The 21,738-nt window shown below is 47.8% G+C and overlaps 1 protein-coding gene across 2 annotated transcripts in view; it reads right to left on the reverse strand.

Annotated features, from left to right (window-relative positions):
- Nucleotides 1-19,969, reverse strand: part of SGSM3 (small G protein signaling modulator 3) — a 32,028-nt gene extending 12,059 nt beyond the window's left edge. Inside the window, exons 1-10 of one of the 2 annotated variants that reach the window (XM_086752463.1) lie at nt 19,862-19,969; nt 8,451-8,534; nt 7,035-7,120; nt 5,743-5,809; nt 4,245-4,453; nt 4,021-4,128; nt 2,912-3,055; nt 2,324-2,519; nt 1,949-2,094; nt 799-1,026 (exon numbers count right to left, since the gene is read on the reverse strand). In XM_086752463.1, coding sequence (XP_086608589.1) covers nt 799-1,026; nt 1,949-2,094; nt 2,324-2,519; nt 2,912-3,055; nt 4,021-4,128; nt 4,245-4,453; nt 5,743-5,809; nt 7,035-7,120; nt 8,451-8,457 — 1,191 coding nt within the window. In that variant the 5' untranslated portion in view covers nt 8,458-8,534; nt 19,862-19,969. Of the gene's footprint in view, nt 1-798; nt 1,027-1,948; nt 2,095-2,323; nt 2,520-2,911; nt 3,056-4,020; nt 4,129-4,244; nt 4,454-5,742; nt 5,810-7,034; nt 7,121-8,450; nt 8,535-11,518; nt 11,754-19,861 lie in introns of those variants that run through there. The other variant, XM_086752472.1, reaches the window with a different exon arrangement.
- Nucleotides 19,970-21,738: the final 1,769 nt, after the last annotated feature.

The following is a 21,738-nucleotide window of genomic DNA, read 5'->3' on the forward strand; positions in this document are numbered from 1 at the left end:
ACAGGAGTTGTTCCATTTTTAATGCAATGAATCAGCTCTACTGCTTGATCTGCTCCATGTGCAATGGGTTATTTATAGCTCAATTATTACGAAAGCATAACTGAAGCTCAAGAATCAACCATGATTCGAGTGAGTAATTTTAGTTCTAATTCTGCTTGTTGCTAAAAGGAGTCCTACACGTAATTATATATAAATTTCTAAGTGAATGCCTGTTACATTTTAGAATTGCAGGACTGTCTTGTGATTAGCACACTGATGAGCATCAAGAATACATCTTCCACACAGGCTTGACAAACAGGAGCTACTACATCCGCAACTGCAGATTGTAGTCCAAGATCAAACACAGATGCATTTTTCATTCAGCAACTCCAAGGCTGCTGCTCTTTTTTGACTCTACCTTCCAGAGTTATTTTATTGTATCACTTTCCTACTAATGGATTAACTCCAGTTCCTACTCTGCATGCTCCACGTAAATTCTGCCAAAAGCCTATGTTGTTTCTTTTAGTTTCCATTAATAAAATGCATCACTTTCCATCATAACTCTCATTAATGGTAATTACAAACAATGTCCCTTTCACCTGGGAATTTGTCAGCCGGGACAGATCTAGCAGCATTTCATTAGCACAGACCTCCCCATCACTTCCCAGCATCTTTTCTCCACTAGATGACACGGTCATCCTGGAGCCAAAATCCTCTCAGACAGGAGGACGTCTTGCTCGCAAAGAGCAGTTGGGAAGGAACACATAAGGAGATGGTAAAAATGGAGCAGCAGAGACAGATGGGACTCTGTGCACTCACTTTTGATAAACTGTTGACAGTGGTGCTGGAGTTGAGCAGCTGCCCTTGGTCAGCAATGAGGTAGGCCAAGTGTTTGCGACGCTGGGTCTCTACCGCCACATCTGTCAGCGAGCCAGCCACACGCATGGCCTCCCGCAGCAACACGTCTGCATCTTCAATCTGACTTGGGATGTCCGAGAGCGTGTTGAAGATTGAGGCAGAGTTCTCAGACTGGATTAGCTCATCCTCCTGCAACGATGCAGTCATTTTGACACACAGAACAGTGAGCATGACAGCTATACTCTTGGGGCTACTAGATGCAATTTTGCATTCAGTGTACAGCCCGGGCCAGAAACGATGCAGGTACAACTACAGAATTCCATAAAAACTTCAGTAGGAAGAGTCCAAGCTACCTATGGGAGGAGAACAGCATCTTTTGCCAGTCTACTGCACTGAGATCTGCCCCCAAAATTCTAGCTGGCATGTTTTTGAATCACAGCAGCCATCACTGCAATGAAGTCAAATCAGTAAGGAAAGACAAAACAGAAGGTATTCTGCACCCAGCGCCAGGACTGGGCACAGCAGGGATCTTGCTGGGGACAAGGGAATGGAAGCTGCTCAGTCTCACACGCTGTAGACCATCTAACATGTCAAACTGTGCTCTACCTTCCCCTTACTCCCAGTAGGCTCACCCTTGCCCTTCACACAGCAAGCTGAACCACAAAATTATTTTTCACATAAAAAGGAAAAGATCAGGTGGTTAAACATAAACCAGTCAAATCAAATGTAGCCAGGACAATGCTAATCTTGTGGAGCATTCACCAGTGCCACCAAAAGCTTCCCAGATGACTACAACCTTGGCTTTATATCTCTGCTTAGAGATAGCACAAAATCAAGAAGTATGTTGGTTTAGCTAAGATGGACCCTCAGGGTGAGATCAAGACTGAATAGAGGGTGGTGGCTGATGGGGTTTAATTATGAGGGCAATTCCTGAATCCCGTGAAGTGCCTTGGAAGTTTTCACAGTCCCCAGTTCTGAGGAAGGCAGGAGGTTGTCTTCCTGAGCACATTCCCAAACCACATACAGGAAGTGGATACAAAACCTTCTTGCCCCTAGAACTCAGAATTAAACTCCAAAGTACTATAAAGGAGGAAGACAAGGTGGGAATTACCTTCATACTGAGCATGCCCAAAGTGAGCTGGAACAGCACCAGAGAGCCCTCGTAGAAGAAGAGGTCCCAAATACGTAGCAGCAGCTTGATGTGGACAACACTAGCAAAAGAGGTGAGGAACCAGTGCAAGGTGATCAAGGAGAGCTCTGTGAATAAAGACACAGAAAAGAAATATGACAAGGGAAGTCAGCCAACCAGTGAAGATGGACTCTCCTAAGCGGTCTCCTCCCAGCTCAAAGATGACCATGCACTGCCTCCAAGGCCCCAGGGATTGCTCCTAGCCCTGCTCCTCTCCCTTTGTGAAACAAGAACCATAATTTTTGTGTGTGTGTCACCCTGGCAAGAAAAGCTAGGGTTTCTAGGGCACACTTTTACCGATGTCATGCTCCTGAAACAGCTTGTCCAGGCGTGGCAAGTACTGCACAATGAGCTGTCGCAGGACACGCTGGTCAGTCTGCACGCCCATCAGGGTGGTGCTGAAGTAGGAGGCAGGAACCAGCTCCTCGATAATAGCGCACATCATCCAGAAGGCATCTTCCTCCTCCAAGAAAAGCAGCAGAGAGGCAGCCACCTAAAATGTGGAAGGAAGAAGAACTGCATGTCCTAAGAGGAGCAGAACTCTTTCCCCACTTTCTCACACAGAGAGATGGACCAGAATCTAGGTGACCAACATCTTCCTTCCTCTGCAGCAGCTCTCCTGCAATTTTCCACTGAAGTGATTTCTCCTCAGTGTAATACCTGTTCCTCCCGAACAGATGGACTGAATTCTTCCATACCTTTGGACACATAATGCTACTCTGCTCTCCCTTCCCCAGCAAAAATGTTCCATGTGGAAGGGATTTCCCTTCAGCTCATCTGGAGGCTACAGTGTCTGGCAGCAGTGCCTCAAATCACTTGCCCCAGCATAGCCGCCACCACAGACAAAATGATCCCTGTCATAGAGACACTCTGAAAACAGGTTACCATGCCAGTGCCTTGGCAATATCCAATCTCTGGGTAGAGCCAGGCAAGTCCTCGTAGTATCCTGCGTAGCCGTGGCACCCCGATACTGTTCATGTTGGAGAAGCATGCATTGCTAGGCATTGTGCGGAGCAAGTCCTTTTCAATCTGTAAGACAGCCATAAGCAAGGATAGGGTCAGCTAGCAGCACCTGAACAATTGCCTTCTGCACTCTTCACTTCCCCATGGCCTCTTGCCTCAGGGAACTCTGCTTCCCCACAGTCATGCATAAGTCTGTAGGCATCAAAGACGACGGCCCTGTCCAAGCACCTGGGGTCAGTTTAACAGCCTTCACTGTTCTGTGGGGAAAATGCCAGTGCAGATGATGACTCGGTGCCTCCCAAGAAATACTTGCCTGAATTCAGCTCCTAGCTTCACCACTGAGAACAGCAGGCACACTGGTTGGGAATTTCATCTGCTTGGATTTCAAGCAAGACTTTCTAACAAATCTATCCCAGAGAGAAGTCAAGAACTTGGCCACATCTGTGACAGGGAAATTGGAGGTGAACAGCCCACAGATCTCCCTTAGGCAGAACTGTTCCTCCTTGAACCTAGCTTCTTAGTAAAAGGTGAACATGTGCAGAGCTTAGTTTCTTTTGCCATGGCCTTTGTCTCCTCCCTCAAAAGGAGAGCTCAGATGAAGAGGGAAAACACCCTGTAACAGTCTTGTTGATGTTCAGAGACTTCATATTTGAAGGAAGAAAGACAGTCCCTGGAAGCAGCTGCCACTACCTCAACAAAGGTGCAGCTGTCAGCCTTTCACCCTTCACTTCCCTCACGGAATATCAGGACTTTTGCTGAGATGCAACTGCAGCACTGTTTTCTAGCCTGCAGGTAGCATGGGTCCAACCCCTTCCCTGCTGTCCTAGGATGTAGGGGAGCTGTAGCGTTGTTACTTTTACAAAAGCGAAATATGCCCAACAGGATTAAGTTTTAACAGGATTCAACCACGCATGTCCTCTCAATTGTCCCTGCTGCAGGTGTTAGGCAGACATCCCTTCCTCATCATGGAGCAAATATTGCCCTTCTCCCCACTCCCTTCTGTCCAGTCAGCACGAGGCAGTATCTCCTACCTGTTTGGCAGCAATGGTTTCATCATTAGAGCTGTTTTTCACGATATCCCGATATGACATCTCTGAATTCCTCTTCTTCTGCAAGGCTCCCGACAGGCGCATCCACAGCTAGGGGGACAAGGTGAAGAGAGATAGGAAAAGTCACTAAGACACCCACAAAAAGCCATCACCTGGCACCCTTTCAACAAAGAGAAAGTAGTCTTGCTCCACCATCTCTTTCTCACCTGTGGCCTCATGCTGTGTGGGATGCCGGCTAGCACCAGGGAGCGCAGCTTGTCTGAATGAGGTAGGGTGACCTCAATTTTGTCCCACGTGAGGTCGCCCACGTCATGGTTGTGTGTGAATTCCAGATGAGCTTGCCACTTGAGCCTCTGCTGTGGCTCTTCCGTCAGTGGGACCCTCAGAAGCTTCCTGGAGTTTGGCTCACTACCATCTGCCTCAGCAAAGGGAGGAGAATGAAATGGAGAAAAGTGAGAGAGGGAACAGGAGAGGGAACAAACACAGGGCAGGGTGGGGAGTAGGAACACCATCTGAAGAAGCACTTTAAAAACACTCATGCCTTCCAGCCAGAGCATGGAAAGGCAAAGCTTAGTTTCTAGTGGTCTTCTCCATGCAGCAAATTTTATGGTCATAAGCAAAAGGCATTGGAGCCTTAAGAATTAAGGAGCTGTCAGCAGGCTTCTAGTTTCTACTTACTCATGATTTAGAACAGAGTGTGGCTGGAATTAAACAAGACCCTGGCAGCAGTCATCCTGCTGGGTTTTGTAAGGAACCATAAATCAGGCTGGCAAAAGCATAGCAAGCCTCAGAGGTGGCAAGCAGAAGCTATATGCTCACGGAAGTAATGGGGTGCAAAATTTTAACTTTGGGGATATTTAATCATCAGAAAAGCTTTAATAAGGACACTTCCAAACCACAGTGAGCGAGCACCTTAACCTGAGGCTGGCTTTCTAAAATAGATAGTTTAGCACAAGCACAGGTTTGATGTAAGGCACTCTGTCCTTCATCATATAACACACCCCGTCACTGCAGTCCAAATCTTTCTGCTGATTTTATAATGCACAAGTCTATCAAATGTTCTGGCTAAAGAAAACTGCTGTGTCCTGTCCTCATCTCTGGATCATTGCTTCAAAGAGGGTCCTCTGTGACTCAAGGTGCCTCAGGGCACACATGCAAACAGCTTCTGCCCTTGCACTGTACGGCCTGACCCCTGGTTGCCCGCGTCTGTATCTTGCAAAAAAACTAGGATGTGGGTTCTGAGCCTACAATTTTCCCTGCACTTGGCCAAGCTGCTGGGATGTGTAGAACACATACTACTGCCACTCACCTTGGCCACAAATTTTTTAACAGACGGCACGTGTCGCTGTGCCTGCTATCAGTGCTTACAGTGCCACTGAACACAGCAGAGACCCCACTGTGAACTGGGAAAGTCATCCTTCCCCAACATGCAGCTGCTAATAAGTTCCTCTTAACTCTTCTGTCCGTTACCTACGGCACAAGCATAAGGGGGTAGTAATGACTCTGCTGCGTAGTCTCCGCTCCAGACTCCCATAAGGCCGTCACGTCTAATGCACTTGATTACAATGGCAGGATACAGAAAGACGGCAACAGGTGAGTAGACCTAGCACAGAATGGCTGCAAAATCACCCTGCCATGCTTGGAAGCACGGGAAGGGCTGGACACAGGACACAACGGAAGGGCGGGGGATGGGACTGGCTTTACCTTCCTTATCAACTCGGAAACCAAATTCATCATAGTGGAACTCTGGCTGCTCGATGGATTCTTCTTTCTGGGAGACACGAGGAAGGAGAACAGACACTTTCACCAGTTTAGCACTGAACAACTGAACAGAGACGTGTGGACATTGCCCCATCCCATCACTGTCCACACTGTGCCCTCTGGGGAACTAGACTCCTCGCCCTTTTATTTTCAATGCCTCTCACCACAATTCCCAGCTGGGGAGGTATTGCATCCCATTCCCATTTTGACTTCTCCATGGAAGTTGTGAAGCCCTGCCTTCACACCCGCACAGATTTTCCCAGCAATCCTTTTTCCAGCAGAGCTTGAGCACAGCATCATATCAAGATTAGAACTTCCCACCTGGAGGGAGCACACAGCTCTCCTCATGGACCGAGGGATCCACACACACCAGCTAAAGTGGTCTCTACTGTCTGCATTTCTAATACACAGCAGTCCTCTGTTACCTCTGCACACACACTGCAAATTCAGCTCCCTGCATTGCTCCATCTCCTGCTGGCTGCTTTCAGATTTCTCTGAAAGACAGCAGGCACAACTGGGATTTGCACCTGTGAAGCAAACCCATATTACAGACCAAAGGAAATTAAATTCCATGACCTAAACCTCAACTTTCCTCATCTGTGCTCATGGTTGACATTGGGGGGTACACACTGGAGGTTACAATTAGGCATTTTTAAGGAGTATAAGACTACAGATAACTCCCCTTTCCTGCAAGCCCACCTGCCCTTCCTGTGGCGTGTTGCAAGCACTGCACCCAGGCACCGCCCAAGAAGCACGCTTCTAGCGTAGTTCCACAATAAGTTTCAGTCCGCTTCACTAGGCTCAGCTGCCTTCAGCAAACACTGTGGGTAAAGTTACATAATTCCATGGCTGCTTCCTTCCTTCCTGCTCTGCCCACCTGGTGACAAGTCTTGAGGCCAGCATTTCTGGCTGTGCACAAGCCATCCAGAGTAGCTTGATGGTGACATCCCCAAGGGTGTCAACATTTTTACAGTACAGCAATAGTTGCAAAACAACAGGGCAATAATTCACACAAGTTTCTTTGTGCTCTGCAAGATCCTCTTGCAAGAGCCAGGATGCAGCCGCAAAACACATGAAGTTTAAGTAGCAAACACACATCTGCAACCAAACCACGGGAGGAAGAGTGCATCTCTCCCTCCTTTTCTCTATGGCTTTCAGAGACCACCAGAAATCATCAGGGTCCCTTTACTTCTGTGCAGAGCCAAAGAACACCCCATCCCTGCCCCACGCCGTACCTGTGTGTATTTTGCCAGGATCTCCTGAGGCCAAATGCTGGGGGTGAGTGCTGAGAAGGGACCCCCAGCAGACGGAGTGTGATGGCCTAAACAGAAAGAGATCAACATATGGCAGTGAAAACCTGAAAGGACTCCCTTGGAAGACACACGCTCAATACAGACTGTTCCAGCAGGAGGAGGACTCTCTCAGCAGTTTGTCACTATTGCCACTCTAGACATTTAGACAACTCCCACTTCACCAAGGAAGCAAATAATTTCAGATGGTTTTGTCACTTATCATCAAGCAAAAGAAGCAGAAAGGCCAAACGGAGTTCCCTCAAAAAAAAAAAAAAAAAAAAAAAAAAAAAAAAAAGAGACTTTTTTGGGAAGAGAAATAGTTCCATGGCATCATGTGATCCTTCTTCTGCTTGGAAAAGCTGTGCAGTCAGTGCCAAGCCAGGAGCATCATTACTAAAAAAAATTATTATGCAGAGGTAAAGTCCTCCAACAGAGTCACTGACCCCAGCACCAGCAGCACTCCACAGTTCCCTGAAACTCTGTCACCCAGACACTGAAATGGGAAATCAAGAGTCCTCAGCAAGATGCTCCCTTTGCTGCAGAAGGGCTGGGAGACTTACGCCCCTCCCTGTGACATTGTCAGACCATGCAAAAAGAGCTGCAGCAATGAAAGTATGCCTATCATCATGGTCTTTTGTGTTCAAGGCAAGCACCTTCCCAGTCTCACGCGGTGTCCCACTGAACAGCTTCCTTTGTAATAATGGCAGATGTCAAGTTTTGCAGCTGAGGCAGATAAGCATGTCCCAGGCCTTCCCCTGCGCACATCAGTCACACAAAGGTTTACTTGGGTTTGAAGTATAGTCTCTCTCAGGGTTATATGCCCTGAAATAACCAGCTGAATTGGGAAGGAAGATGTACACAAAAACACGGGATGGGAGAGTGAGCACTGTAAGAGGGACGTGCTGGAGGAGATCCAGTTTTAGTAAAGCTTATCTCTCAGTTGAATTTCAATAATTCTTCAGCCTTCTGCCTGCCCTACAGCTACATTTTACAGAAGAAATCTCTCGGATCATAAGCAAGCCACCTACTACAGGGCAAGTCTTGGGAGGAGAACAGAACTGAGCAAATCTTACAAAAAATGGGGAAGGCAGAATACATTTCACTCTCCTCCTTCCTCTATGTTCAATGGCTGAAGCAGCTTCTGCAGGCTTCAGCACAGGGTAAAGGATGAAACTGAGCTCCCCCCAAGTGAGAACGCAGCTGGGTCACAAAGAGTGGGGCAGTTTCTTCTCCATCAATTTGACCAGACAGCATGTTAGTGTAAAGAATGGCTCTTGGAACTTTCTTTTACTGAGTTGCAGCTGAAGAAAGAACAAGCAACCAAACAAGAAGGTACTGTGTCCATTTTTGTCTACTCACCTGACATTGTGCTAGGTAAGGCTGAGTAGCAGAGGCTGTCAGCAGGTCCAGAAGTGCTGTTCTCAGAGGTAAGAGGTCACGATCCTGTTATAAAAAGGAGGAGGAAAAAAAAAAAAAAAAAAGGGTGAGGAGAGAATTCAGTTAGCATCTAAGAACATGATGGGGGACAGACAGACGCTCATGCGCAACCTCCTCATGGGAAAATTAAATCCCTTAGTATTTAAGTTCCCCACATGAAATTAAATTCCAGAGACTGGAATTTCTTCTTAGTTTTATACCTACCCATCAGCTAGAAAGAGCACACTGTCATTTACCAAACTCCTTGTGACAGTAACACCATTGCAGACTGAAAAAATGTCAAAAATCAAGTCAACTATCATCACCTTTTCCATCAGATATTGTGAGTCTCATATTTAAGTATGAACACTAAAACAACACAACATACATCATCATTCTCTGAACACACTGCCCATGGAGAAGGGACTGGAATGGTGAAAAGAGTACAAGGGGGAATCATTAGATGCAATAAGCCTGAAAAATATTTTAGTGGAAGCATCACAAGAGCAAAGTGAATCAGGCTTTGGAATACGGTTCCCTGAAAGGAGCTGGAAAAGCTTCTGACACGGATTTTCTGTAATGAACTGTGCTAGGATATGGACAACAACCAAGTCCCTCTGCAATGAGCCAGGCTCCTGCAAACTAAATCTGGTGACAGAGCTCAGATGATGAAACAGCCCGCACAGCTCCCCTTCTTACTTTCCTGATACCAGTTCGCAGCAGATTTTTGTAGAGGTTTTCCAGGACAACAATGAAATAGTTCAGTAATCAGAGAGAGTTATTTTTAACTTGAAGATCAATCTTATAACTGTGTGTGGGAGACAGCAAGAGCCACCTCTACCAAGCAGACAAAGCCAGTGCTGCGATATATCAGTCACTCACACTTACTGAGGAAAGAATCTATGAAAATCGAACATTTGCATGTCTGGGACGGTTTTTCCACTTCGCCATTTTCAGTAGAGCTACTTATGATTGCAAACTACTAAAAGAAGGAAGTCCAGGGATTTATCCAGCAGGTCCTGTCCACATTGCTTACAGTGCTCAGTAGTACAAGGTTATATTGCCTTTGCATCTCAGTGAACTTTCCAGTGAGCGCTTGCAGCCTGGAAGTGGCTTGCTACAGCACTCCAAGATAAGCGGCTGTAAAACATTGCAAAAACATAAAAAACACCTGCGTCTGAGAACACAAACGATAAGGCTTCTTCCTCCCATATTTAAACAGTTCTCTGCATAAAAAAAAAAGCTGGCAGGGAAGAACAGACACTCTTATCTTCTGACACTAACTCTCCCAGCAAAAAAAAAAACAAACAACCCAACTAAACAAGAAAAAGTTCAGCTTTTGTTTCCGAGAAATAACGTTGACCGCGAAATGGCAAGTCGCTTACCCGTGAGTTCTGTAAAAGCTCTTCTATCCTTCCCATCACTCTAGCCTCACTTGTTCTCTTAGCACCAACTTTTCCCTCAGCAGCTGAAGACTTAACAAGAATTACAAAATGATCACCTGCACACTCATTTCACATGGGAACGCACACAGCAGGCACACCAAGCTGGTAAATCTGCTGACGATAATTATTCCCCTTTCAACTTCACTGTGAACATATTCTGATGTTTTTTTTTCAGGCTTATCTCTGCCCTGCGACCACAACTGCTCAGTTCCTGAGCCTGCAATATGTCCTGCTTCCCTGCCCTCTTTCAGCCCGGTTAACCCTGTTTCCAATGACTTTTCTTGGGAATGCTTTCAGTGTTCCAGGCACGTGATACTCCTGCCACGCTTCGCGTTACCTGTGCTCTGAATCCGTGCTCAGTGCCTCAGGCGCGTGAGCAGGGATCCCCTTCGGTCACTGTTAACCTTCACCACGTGCACAGTCATTGCTGAACCAACCTGCTACGGAGGAGCCGTGCCAGTGCGTTAGGCACGCAGATGAGAAAACTCCCCATGTAACCACGGTGCTCAGGCGGCAGAGCAGGAGAGTGCTGAGGCCGGAAGTCCCTCCTCATCCCAGAACAGGTGTAGCAGAGGGGAACACTTTCCCTTGTCCACGTCATCGCACGCTGGCCTCCGCCTTGCTGGAGATCACTCCCCTGCCTGCTGCCTGCTCTCCCGGCCTGACATTAGAGCACTGAACTTGGTGGGCAGGTTTTTCCTGCCCCTGGTTCCTACAGAAACCTTCTTGCAAGCACCTGCCTGGGACCAGGCCCAGAGAGAGCATGAGAAGCTCAGCATGGCGCCGGGGTGTGCGGAAGGCAAGGGTGGGGAGCATGAATCACATCAAGAGAAGGCTCCTGCTGTGGCACAAGGACTGCCCACGGAGCCAGGTGTCTGCAAGAGAAGGTACGGAGGCCACTGCACCAGCCCTGCAGGTCTTCATCACCCTGCTCTCTCCCCACTCCCGCTCTGCCTCCAGTAAAGCATCACAGGAACTGGGAGGAAGGTTCCCTGGCACAGCCAGGCACCAGCCAGAGCAAGCCAAGAGGACGAGGATACTTGGCATATGGGATTGATACAGTAAGTGCTTTCCTTTAACTGAGGGATATAAACCTCAAGCAACTCTCAAACTCTCCTAGATAGGAGAGAGCACGTAACAAAAGGGGCTCCCGAGAAGCTTGGGAAATTGCATGCATGAAATTGCTACAGCTAACTTAGCTGTGTTATTTGCACAGTACACACTTCGGAAAACGAGCAACAGTAAGGGACACAAAGGGAAAAACACATCAGATCCAAGAAATATTAATGGCAACTCCCAAAGCCTCAGAACTCTAAAATTACAACTAGTTTCACCCATGCATTAAGAAGGATCTCCCATCTTTAAAGGCAATTTAAGTTTCCTATACGAAGCCATTTTGGTCACATAACAGGTGGTCTTCACACTTTGAAAGAAATGTATTTTTTGTTAAAATGCAAATGGTACCTGTTATTTGCAGCTTTACTTTTTGAGTTCGGACTCTGAAACAAATCACAGCAGCATTGATTCCAGCCTGCCAGAAGACAGCTATAACGACAGCGCATGTACCTGAAAACGATGGCTGCAAGGGAAGCACGCAGTCAGCATCAGGCACAGCTACTTGAAGCACTCCAGCTGCAACACCTTTGTTGGAGTCGCAAATACATGCCACGCAGGAATATATCCCATTACTTCCTTTTCCAGTGTAGGTGTCCTTTAGGAATTGATGTTTGTAAAGGAGACCTGCAAATTTACTTCCACTTGGCAAGATCAAGCCTCTTCTGGACACACTCCCTCTTCCACACAGCTGTGATAGGAGAGATTTCAATTACCTGGCTTCTTGCAAGCACCACATAACAATCTCATGCTGCCTGTGTTTTACTTGCTTCGCCTCTTTCGCCACGTGATCTCCTCTCAAGCCTGCTGTGGCAGCGCCTGGATGCGCTAGGTATGAAATGACGCCGTCAGGAGCTTTTCAGTAGGATCCTTATGCTGGGACAGAAACTCCTTCCCAGGAGTGTTGTTCCCCTGCTGATTTTAGCAATTGAAAAAAGAATCTGCCAAAAAGCCACCAAAAAAGCAACATACCTCTAGCAGACAGACTCTGCAGAAGATGAACATTTTACAAAGCAATGTTTTTGTATGCCGAAAACATTACAACTAGTAACTACGCAGGAGCTGTCAGCGAACATCATCAGAAGGACCAGAACATGCATAACAATTTTTCTTAGAATTATTTCATCCACTGTCATAGGAACAGTGTATACAATGCTTCCTCTGACAGTAAGCTATCACAGAGAAAAACTCTGCTTTCCATTACGCTTAATTTGAACATGAAGCAACACTGCATGCAGTAAATCCCACTGCCACCTCTGGAGCATCAGCTGGTTTCCACTGCTCTCTATTCTCTTCCTTTATTAAAAAAAAAAAAAGTTTTCAAAAAGAGAAAAGCGATTGCAAAGCCACAGCAGGAAGCCAGGCACTTAGGTGTAGCTCTAGAAGCCTCTTCCAGCTCAGCTTTTAAAATCCCGTGTCGGTTGCATCCAATTTAAAATTTAGACTGACTCTTCCTCTCTCTCAGAAATCAGACAAAACTCAGACCCTGCACTGAACCAGGCAGTTCATTTCTGCCCTCTCACACCTGCAAAGCTTTGTGTTCCCAATGAAAATCCTGACTTGCCCAATGCAAATGCACACGGGAGCTCTCAGCAGGAAGCCCTTTGCCTTCCCTTCCTCCATGGGTTTCTCCCTCGGGTCAGGCACAGGCATATCCTGGAGCTGCAAATGCCATGAGTCCCGCGAGTCAATATTTGCTTTGCACGTATGCAGTCACAAGAAAACTCCAGCTTCACAGACAAGCACATAAGTGAACAAAGCACAGCCACACACCTGACCAAGGGGTGAACGAGATGCAAGTAATTTCTGTCCCTCACACCCTGGGGTTTTAAGCGATGCAGAATCCCTCGCAGACACTGATGCACACCAGTGTCACCACCCACCAGGGAGTCACTATGGTGCTGGCAATCCTGGGTAATTCCAGGAAATATCTGTTTAAGGCTTACAAACCACAGTCAGCCTCATGCTGCTTTGGGTGTTGAGCAAGACGCTACACAAATGCAGGAGGGAGGCGCTGAGGTAGCCTTCACGCTTGCTTTCCACCTTGGAATGAAAAGTCAGGGATCTTTAACTGCCCTCAGCCCACTTTCTCATAGCAGAGAAAATGCATCAGAGATACAGAAAGGAGGACAGGAGATCTGGAAAGCAGCAAAGGTGAGGGTCTTGCAGAGCGAGGTGGGCAGGCAGGAAGGGCGGCAAGCTGCTGATCACCAACTGCAGAGGCATCACTCAGGACCCCAGTGCTGCCCAGTCACCAACTGGGATCACATACTGCCTGCAGGAGTGTGATGGGGCAAAATGCCTCCTCCCAACTGCCTCAGGGCACTATTAGAGCGACACAAAACAGAGACAACAAAATCTGTGTCTCCTACCATATAGCACCTTTAGGTTCCTGGCTGCACTGGAAATGTAATTCTGTGCAGAAACGTAACTAAAAGGTACTTCCATGCCTCAGATCTGCTCCCTGCACTGCTTGGTGTCCAGCAAGTCTGCCTGCTGTAAGGGCAGAGAACTCCATTGGAGCTGAAGGTGCAGAACCACTTCCAGTTTATATAAAAGGAACAGAAAAAGTGACTTCCAGTTGGGTATCCATTTCATCTCCCTTTTGAAAATAAAATAAGGATGTGAAAAAGCTGAATCCTGGTTCCTACCGCTTATGCATTGGACACAGACTCCAGCTGGACTTCCTGATTGTAGTTCAACGTGTCAAGCTTGCCTCTAAAAAAAAACCCTACACCATACCTACTTATGTAGAACACAGATATCCCATGTATCAACACGTATCTTCTTTTCAGAGCAGAACTGCCTTTTTTTTTTTAATCCGGCTCCAAATCAGACAGATGATCCTTTATGTAGCAAAAGGCTGAGGCTCTTACTTCTAAAATCTGGAGATAACAAAGGCTTCCCCCATGTGGTTCATGCAAAAAAAAAAAACCAAAACCAAAACCAACCAGAAACAAACTTACTTATGGCTCTGCTGATTCCCTGTCTTGCTAACACAAGATCCCACACTTTCAGCCCTGGAAAGCAGAGGGTGTCTGTCCTCACACAGCCAACACCTGGTACCTGCTAAGCCTGAACTGCACTGCTGTGGAGAACCTCTTGATCGCCAAGGCCCTTGGGATCAGAGGAGCAGGAGGATTTCCCCTTTTCCAGTGCTCCCATTATTTGGGTGTGTTCTGGTTTTGTTAGTGAGGGGGGGCCTAAGGTGGCAGCTTCTGTAGGAAACTGCTAGAAGTCGCTCCCCTTTGTTCAGTGGACTCGGCCGGGCCTAGGGCGGACCCGCTGCTGGCCAAGGCCGAGCCAATTGGTAGCAGAATGTCCCGTGATAACGCCTCTGCGATAACGTATTTAAGAAGGGGAAAACAGGAAAAAGAGGAGGAGAAGATGTGAAGCAGCTGAGCGGGGGGCAGAGAGGGGGAGGCGCGAGCCTCATGGGCCTTGCAGGCCTCACCCTCTGGCCTCCCGCCGGGCAGCCGACTGGGCCCGACTCGGCCCAGCCCGGCTGCAAGAAGTGGAGAGGAGATGAGAAGTGAATAAGATGTAAAAAGGATCCTGAGAGGCATCTGCCAGCCTGTTGTGAGGAACGGCTGCAGACGCCAAGGTCAGTGAAGAAGGAGGGGGAGGAGTAATGCGGCTCCTGGCCAAGATTCCTCGGCAACTCGTGGTGAGGACCATGGTGGAGCGGGTTGTCCCCCTGCAGCCCATGGAGGTCCACGGAGGGGCAGAGATCCACCTGCAGCCCGTGGAGGACCCCACGCCAGGGCAGGTGGAGGCCTGAAGGAGGCTGTGGCCTGTGGAGGGCCCGCTGGGACAGCTGTTCTAGAGGGACTGCACCCCGTGGAAGAGATGACCCACGCCGGAGCAGTTTCACGAAGGACTGTGGCCCGTGGGAGGGACCCCACGCTGGAGCAGAGGAGGAATGCGAGGAGTTCTTCCCCCGACGATCATACAGCGGCGTAAAACAACGCGTGATGAACTGACCGCGACCCCCATTCCCTTTCCCCCCCCGCGTGCCGCTCGGGAGGGGAAGGTAGTAGAGATAATGTTAAGCCCGGGAAGAGGGAGGGGTGGGGGGAGGTTATCTTGTTCCCTGTCTCATTCTCCTGCTAATTTTAGAAATAAATGAATAGTTTTCCCCAAGTCGAGTCTGTTTTGCCCGTGACGGTAAGTTTAAGGATTTCTCCCCGTCCTTATCTCAAACCTTGAGCCGTTTTTCTTATATCATCTCCCTCTACTCTCTCGGAGGGTGGGGGGAGCAAGAGAGAGACTGCGTAGTCTCGTCCCGATCGGGGCTGAACTACGACAGGGTGGTAAGAGGATACATGATGGGAATATAAAGAACTCCTCCCATCTCACACTGGAAGGTTTCAACAGATTGAGCACTGGAACAACAGTTGGTTTTTGTTAATCTGCACTGAGGGAGGATAGAAAAAAAGGCCAGGACACAAACTAGCAAGGTGTCTGCTCTCCTCACCACACAGCAAAATTCTCCTTGCTTCCAACACAGAGGGAAGAAAACCCATGTGTGCCAAAAGGCGGGTCCTGCAATCGCCCTCACCTTCAAGTCTCAGGCTAAAAGCAGTTCCACATTAAACACTGCCACGTAAATATAATCTAAAGATTTCTGATTAGTGCCTAAGGGGGCTCCAAACATCTCTTCCATGAGAGTCAATTTCTGCAGAATAAACAGACGTTTTCACCCAAATAAGCATGGTGCGGGACCACGGCACTTCTGTAGAACTCTGCAGAAACTCATTTTCCCCAAAACTCTCCAGGAGTGATCTTTTGGTTTTTACCTTCTGGTCCATGAACTCCTACCAATCTGCAAACTATTTATAAGATGTCTGTGGAAGGTAACGGCAATTGTTCAGTTTCATTTGCTATACAGAAGTTTGAAAGAAAATATTTCTGCAGAGTTGCACTACTCAAAGAAAGACTGAAAGACATCACTGACAGTTATTTAAAGACAGATATTATGATGTCTTTTATGTGACACTTCTGTCCTGAGGAGTGACAAGCGGTACCATCTGAGGCTCTTTCCATCACCTCCAGAGACAGCCCTGCAGGCACCTCACCAGGTGAAATTGATTCCCAAGCTGGTCTCGCCCTGTCATTTGCTCATAACAAAGGAACAACAGCCTGAAGAATGCCTCTTCCTCGATACAGCCTCCGATGGATCTGCAAAGCTTTAGCTGTTCTCTTGGTAAGCTGCAAGAAAGGCTCGATTCAGGTCACTCTCCTGTAGCTCTGTTCTATTGCTATTTGCTCTAGTATTAGTGGAAAACCATCAGATTGACCTAGCTGGACTCTAAGCAGGTGTCACTGCACTTGGCTTCTTAAGGAAAGTATATCCCACAGCACTCAAGACTTTTCTCCTTCAGGGCTCTGTCTTTCTCAAACTTAACTTTCTGAAGAGGCTAGTAACACCTAAAACACCTCTCGGGTCTGTTTGCACAGCTCTTATCTAACATGTTGTGTTATACTACTTAGAGATCTTGCTCCTGCAGAAATTTATAGGCACAGATAACTCTCAGGAAAAAAAAAGCAAAATATACAATGATCATTAACATTTGTAACAAAACAACGCCCCTGGATATTTCCTGTTCCTGGGGATCAGGAAGATTTCGTCTCAACAGAACAAAAGGGCTGCCAGGTTATGGACATTTTCTCTCATCTCTGAATCATCAGGTACTTCCCAGTTGAGAAATACTGCACTGACTAGGCAGTGACAACAGTTCTCCTAGTCATACTAGTACCAATATGCTATCTTCTTTTCTCTTATCTCACAAAACAAGTGTGTTTTCATTTCTCCTAGGGTAATTTGTTTGTTTTTTTTTCCCCTTAGGCCAGAAACACAATTGCTCTGTTACCAATACAACTTGTTGCACTCCAGTTTTAACAAACCTGAGACTTCCTCAGAGACAAAACAAACGTGGCAGGACAACATCCTCCTCTCCTCTACCTGGTGTCAACAATAACACAGCTGACAAAGGAGATATTTCCCAGTACTCCCAGATGCTTACCCTGTGTTAAGCTTTATTTACCTAAAATCTTGACCACGTGATTAAAGGTGGTATGGAAAGAAGTTTAAACAAGTCTTTGTGTTACTGAGGATACAAACTTGAAGTGCAAACCCCTCTCTATCTCTTGAGGGACATTTAGGACACTGCACTCACCATACACAATGAAGCTATTTGTCCTTCTTGACAATCACGAAGTCTCATGTCCTACCCATTTGATCTAGGATACCCAGTGTGATTCAGGTCACTAACTAGGATCACCACTGATTTAGCTACAAGAGCTGTAGGACCACATACACCAAAATATAAAGTGCCTTACCTTTACCCCTGAAGATAAAGTTGCAATACTTCTTAGGATTTTTTTTTTTTTAACTTTTCTTTCCTTCTCATGTTTTGGTAAGAAATTTCCAATTAACATCCAGAAAGACGGACACCAACCCAATCATTTCCAAAACAGTTACAACCTCAAACATGGTATCACTTGGTGGGGTGCGAACTCACCAAATGCTTTGTTAAAGCATCCCGAATACCAACATGGTAAGCAATTTTCAACACACAGATCAATTCACTAAGAACAGGACTGAGACTAGCAGCTCATTTCATACAGATCCCTTAACCAATAATCTCTACCGTACCATGCCACCTCGGGTAAGAGACATTGATTTTTAAAAGCTAACTATTTCAATTATTAGCTATCTTTTAAGATCATCAAGGTCCTTCAGAACGCTGGTATTTGCAAAAGACACCACCTTGCAGGAAAGTGCAACAGGTTAAAAGCACAACAAAGAAAAAAAAAACCTAAATGACATTAGCAGAGACCTCAAAACTGGAGAATCATTTCAGTCCTGAGCAGGTGTGCAGTACTTCCCTCACCTCGTCGGCTGATGTTAACCTCGGACCAGCACACTTCCTCCAGAAACATTCCCCTCCTCTCTGCTGCCCCTCATGGATTCCCTTAATCTTTCTTCTGAGGAAGCGTCACCATGAATGACATCTCCCTGAGATTACCCAGACACATTATCAAAACATCCTAAACAGGAATTAAGGAAGGTGGCACCTGTCATTTTAAACTATTAAATACAGAATTAACATAACTTTATATTAACATGACACTATCATTCTGACCTCTTTAATTACACGTCATGCCTCTTCTCACACCATTCCTTCCCTTTTACTTTGTGAGTTCTCCAGGGTAGGAATCCAGCCTTTGTTTCTGCATAGGGAAAGCCACACACACAGCGTACAAATCCAGAAATACATAACAAAATAGATCTTTGTTCCATTGACTGTTTCTTTCCAGGACACCACTCCAGACTCTGTAATAGCTGAAAAACTACTCCTGAATTCAGATTATCCAGCAAGCAACTGTATTCCAATCAACGTCTTGGCAAAAGCACAGCAGTGCCCTACTCCTGCTAGGCTGGTAGTTCCTTCTTGAGTAATTTTAAGATCCAGCCTCTCACTACTGAACACCTACTGTTCTTAATTATAGCAAGACTGCTTCTCTCTCTCATCTATGAGCAGTAAAGGAGCCTCCATTTCCTCAAGGCACTTTTGCTACTTTATTCCCACCACTCCCCCCTCCTGCCCCAAACATCAGAGTAAGTGATGCAGAGTAAGGCTAAGATATGATGAAGTAGGAAGCTACAATATCACATTAAAAAACCACACAACAACACTAAAATCTACTTGTTTAGAAGGAAAGTACCTGCCTATATTCAGACGTCCCTCAAAAAAAATTAGGAAGGAAGCAAAGTAGACACTGAGAAGAAGATTCTCCTGTCCCACCCTTAACAGCACTGAGAAGAGACACCACCTGTCCCGGAGCCCACAGCCACTGCCTGCAAAGAGATTTAAATCCATGTCACGGCGGTTTTTCGCTCCCTTGCATTTACATCACCAGGTAACGCGGAATTACGTTTGTCTCCCGACTTCCTTCTAACATTTATCACAGCTGACAATCACAGGGCCTGCAGTGTGTCTATTTATGCCCGCTGCCTAGAGAATACTGCCATATTTCCATCTCTCTGTTTCGTGACTGTTCCTTCCCCCCAGCCAGACAGGAGACAGACTGTCTCTCCTCTGGGGCATCTCCAAAAAGACGGAGGCGTGGAGGGCAAACGAGGATGGCAGAGCTAGATGAAGAAGACCACCTGAGAGTTGCAGCCGTGGAGAGAAAAGGCAGGTTAGGGGAGAGGCACATCCCAGGGAGCAGAAAGGAGCAGGAGTGGGCTGGGGAGAGAGGGTAACGCCTGGGGGAAGCGGGGAGCAGGCAGGGAGCACCCGCGGGGAGAGCATGCCCCAAAACCAACCCAACCCAGCCGAGCCGGACGGTGATGCCGTGTACAACATGAGTCACTCGCCGGAGCCCAGACCCTGCGTCAGCGCAGCAGGTGAGCGGGAGCCTGGCCAGGGGCTGGGGCGGGCGGGCGGGGAGCGGGGGGTCCCTCCCTTGCCCCCCGCCCCGGGAAGGGGCCGCGCACCTCCCGCCCCACACACAGCCCCGGGAGCAGGGCTACCCCCGCAGCTTTAGTCCCCCTTCTCTGCCTGAGGGGGGCCGCAGTGGCGGGGGGTTCGGTGGGGGGGGGTCTGTGTGGGCGCCTCACAGGCGGCACGACCGTTACTGGGGGGCCCGGTGGTGGCGGGGGAGGTGCAGGGCTGACAGCCCCGGAGGGCGAGGGGCGGCCGGCCGAACCCTCCCGCCGCGGGCAGGATCCCCCCGGCCGGCCCCTACCCTACCCAACCCGGCCGTGGCAGCCTCGCCGGCACCCACCTGCTCTCCTCGGCGGCGTCCCCGCCACCGCCGGCCGCGCTCTCCCCACACGGCGGGCGCCCGACCCCGACCCGGCGGCCCCACACGCCGCTCTGGAGGGCGGCGCGGCGCGCATGCGCGGCATCCGGGCGGCGGCGCGGGGCGTTGTGGGAGCTGTAGGCTGCGGCGGGGCCGGCGCCGCCGGGCGCTTGGGCAGCGTGAAGCCGGGAGGGTCTCTCGGCGGGGGTGACACGCGTGGAGGCCCCTGACGCTGGAGAGGTGGCACGAAGCCAGCAGCGACTGGGGAACAGAGCTGCCCACGCTTTGCAAGAGGCTGAGAAGCTACTCGGTTCTTTTCTGTCGCTCAGGTCTGGATTAATTTCTCCAAGCAGGGCACAGGCCCAGTGGCACCTATGGCACACACGGGCCCCAGGGATCCGTACCAGAACAAACTGGAAGAGTGATCTGGTCTCGCCAGTTGGTAAGGAGCCGCTTCCGGAGCACTGCTTGGCCACCTGCAACCAAGGAGACCTCTGCTGATGCTTCTGCTAACTCCACTAGAAAAACGAGGTCCCAAACCCAGCTCTTCTAAAGAGGAGCAGGAGCCTCCAAAAGGATTTGTGTATCGTGCCAGAGTTTTCTAGCAGGGTGATATTTTCCCTGTGTCACTGTTGTTACTCTTTTAAATGTTTCCAGGAAAACAAGTCCAGTGTCTCACAGCTGGCAGCCTCTGCCTAGCACAAAGATTTATTTCCAGATGATGAGAAAAGGCATGTTAGCTGCACAGGGGTGTTTGTTTTTTTTAATCCCAAAAAGAAGCAAAGAGGACGAAGAAAGGAGGACTCCTACCTCTGTTTTCTTTTTTGGCTATCCATTTTAGTAATAGTTTGAAAATTACCAGTGTTCGATTACAGTTATCCTTTTCAAACAGATGGCTAATTAAATGGTAATTGCATGAGCAGGCAAAATATTTTAAACACCATAAAACTCACAAATGTTTGGGACATTTCAGATGCCGTAGTCTAGAGGCAAGGTAAAGCCAGAGCAGTCTAGATGAGGGGAGATCATGACCTGAAGCTTTCCACTTCCCTGACTACTTAATATAGACAAGCCTCATTAAAACATACTGTGTTTTGAAATCCTCTTCAAACAATGACGGCCTCAAGAAGAGCAGGTAGCTTATTTCAATTAGTTCTGCTTAATTCTCTCCAGCAATCGCACTCAAAAAAGAATCAAATAATTCTGAGCATGTAATCTCTGAGAGTCTGAATAAATACAGAGGTAAGAGGGAGCTTTTCATTGCACTGAAGCAAAAGAAGTGGGGTGTAACGCAGCAACACTGGAAGAAGAGGTAAAGGAATCATTCCAGTTTAAGTCATAGAGAGAAGAGTTTGGGCCAGTACTGAATATCCAGTAAAGCACAGACCTTACAAACAGAATATTCAGGGTCAAAAATAAGACTATCAAAGCTCTTGAATCCCTCTAGCATCCCATGATTCCCACAACTTTTTTCTTTCCTTATCAGATAAAACTTACTTGCAGCAGATAGTGAGTTTCACATGCCAGAGTCCACCTGACATTCACTAGCAAGCATCTACAGCCAAGGACCAAATTACCATGGCTGGTTCCTAACCCACACCTGTACAGTTTTCAGACACTACAGAGCCAAAGGTGCAGCATTAAACCAGCAAGAGAGCAATGAAGTACCACCAGTTTGATAAGCCAAGTTGTTCCATGGCCTCTCCCTTTCATTATTCATTGAACATTTTGGCCTATTTGCTCCCGAAATCACAGTACTCAGGCAGAACAACCTTTTATAATCTTTAGGACACCTGTGGAGAAAGCTTAAGAGCAGATGAATAACACGGAAATGGGAGTGGGCTCAGTTTCCCCCTACC

This window comes from Chlamydotis macqueenii, chromosome 1, assembly GCF_036417535.1.
Source record: "Chlamydotis macqueenii isolate bChlMac1 chromosome 1, bChlMac1.mat, whole genome shotgun sequence".
NCBI lineage: Eukaryota > Metazoa > Chordata > Aves > Otidiformes > Otididae > Chlamydotis > Chlamydotis macqueenii.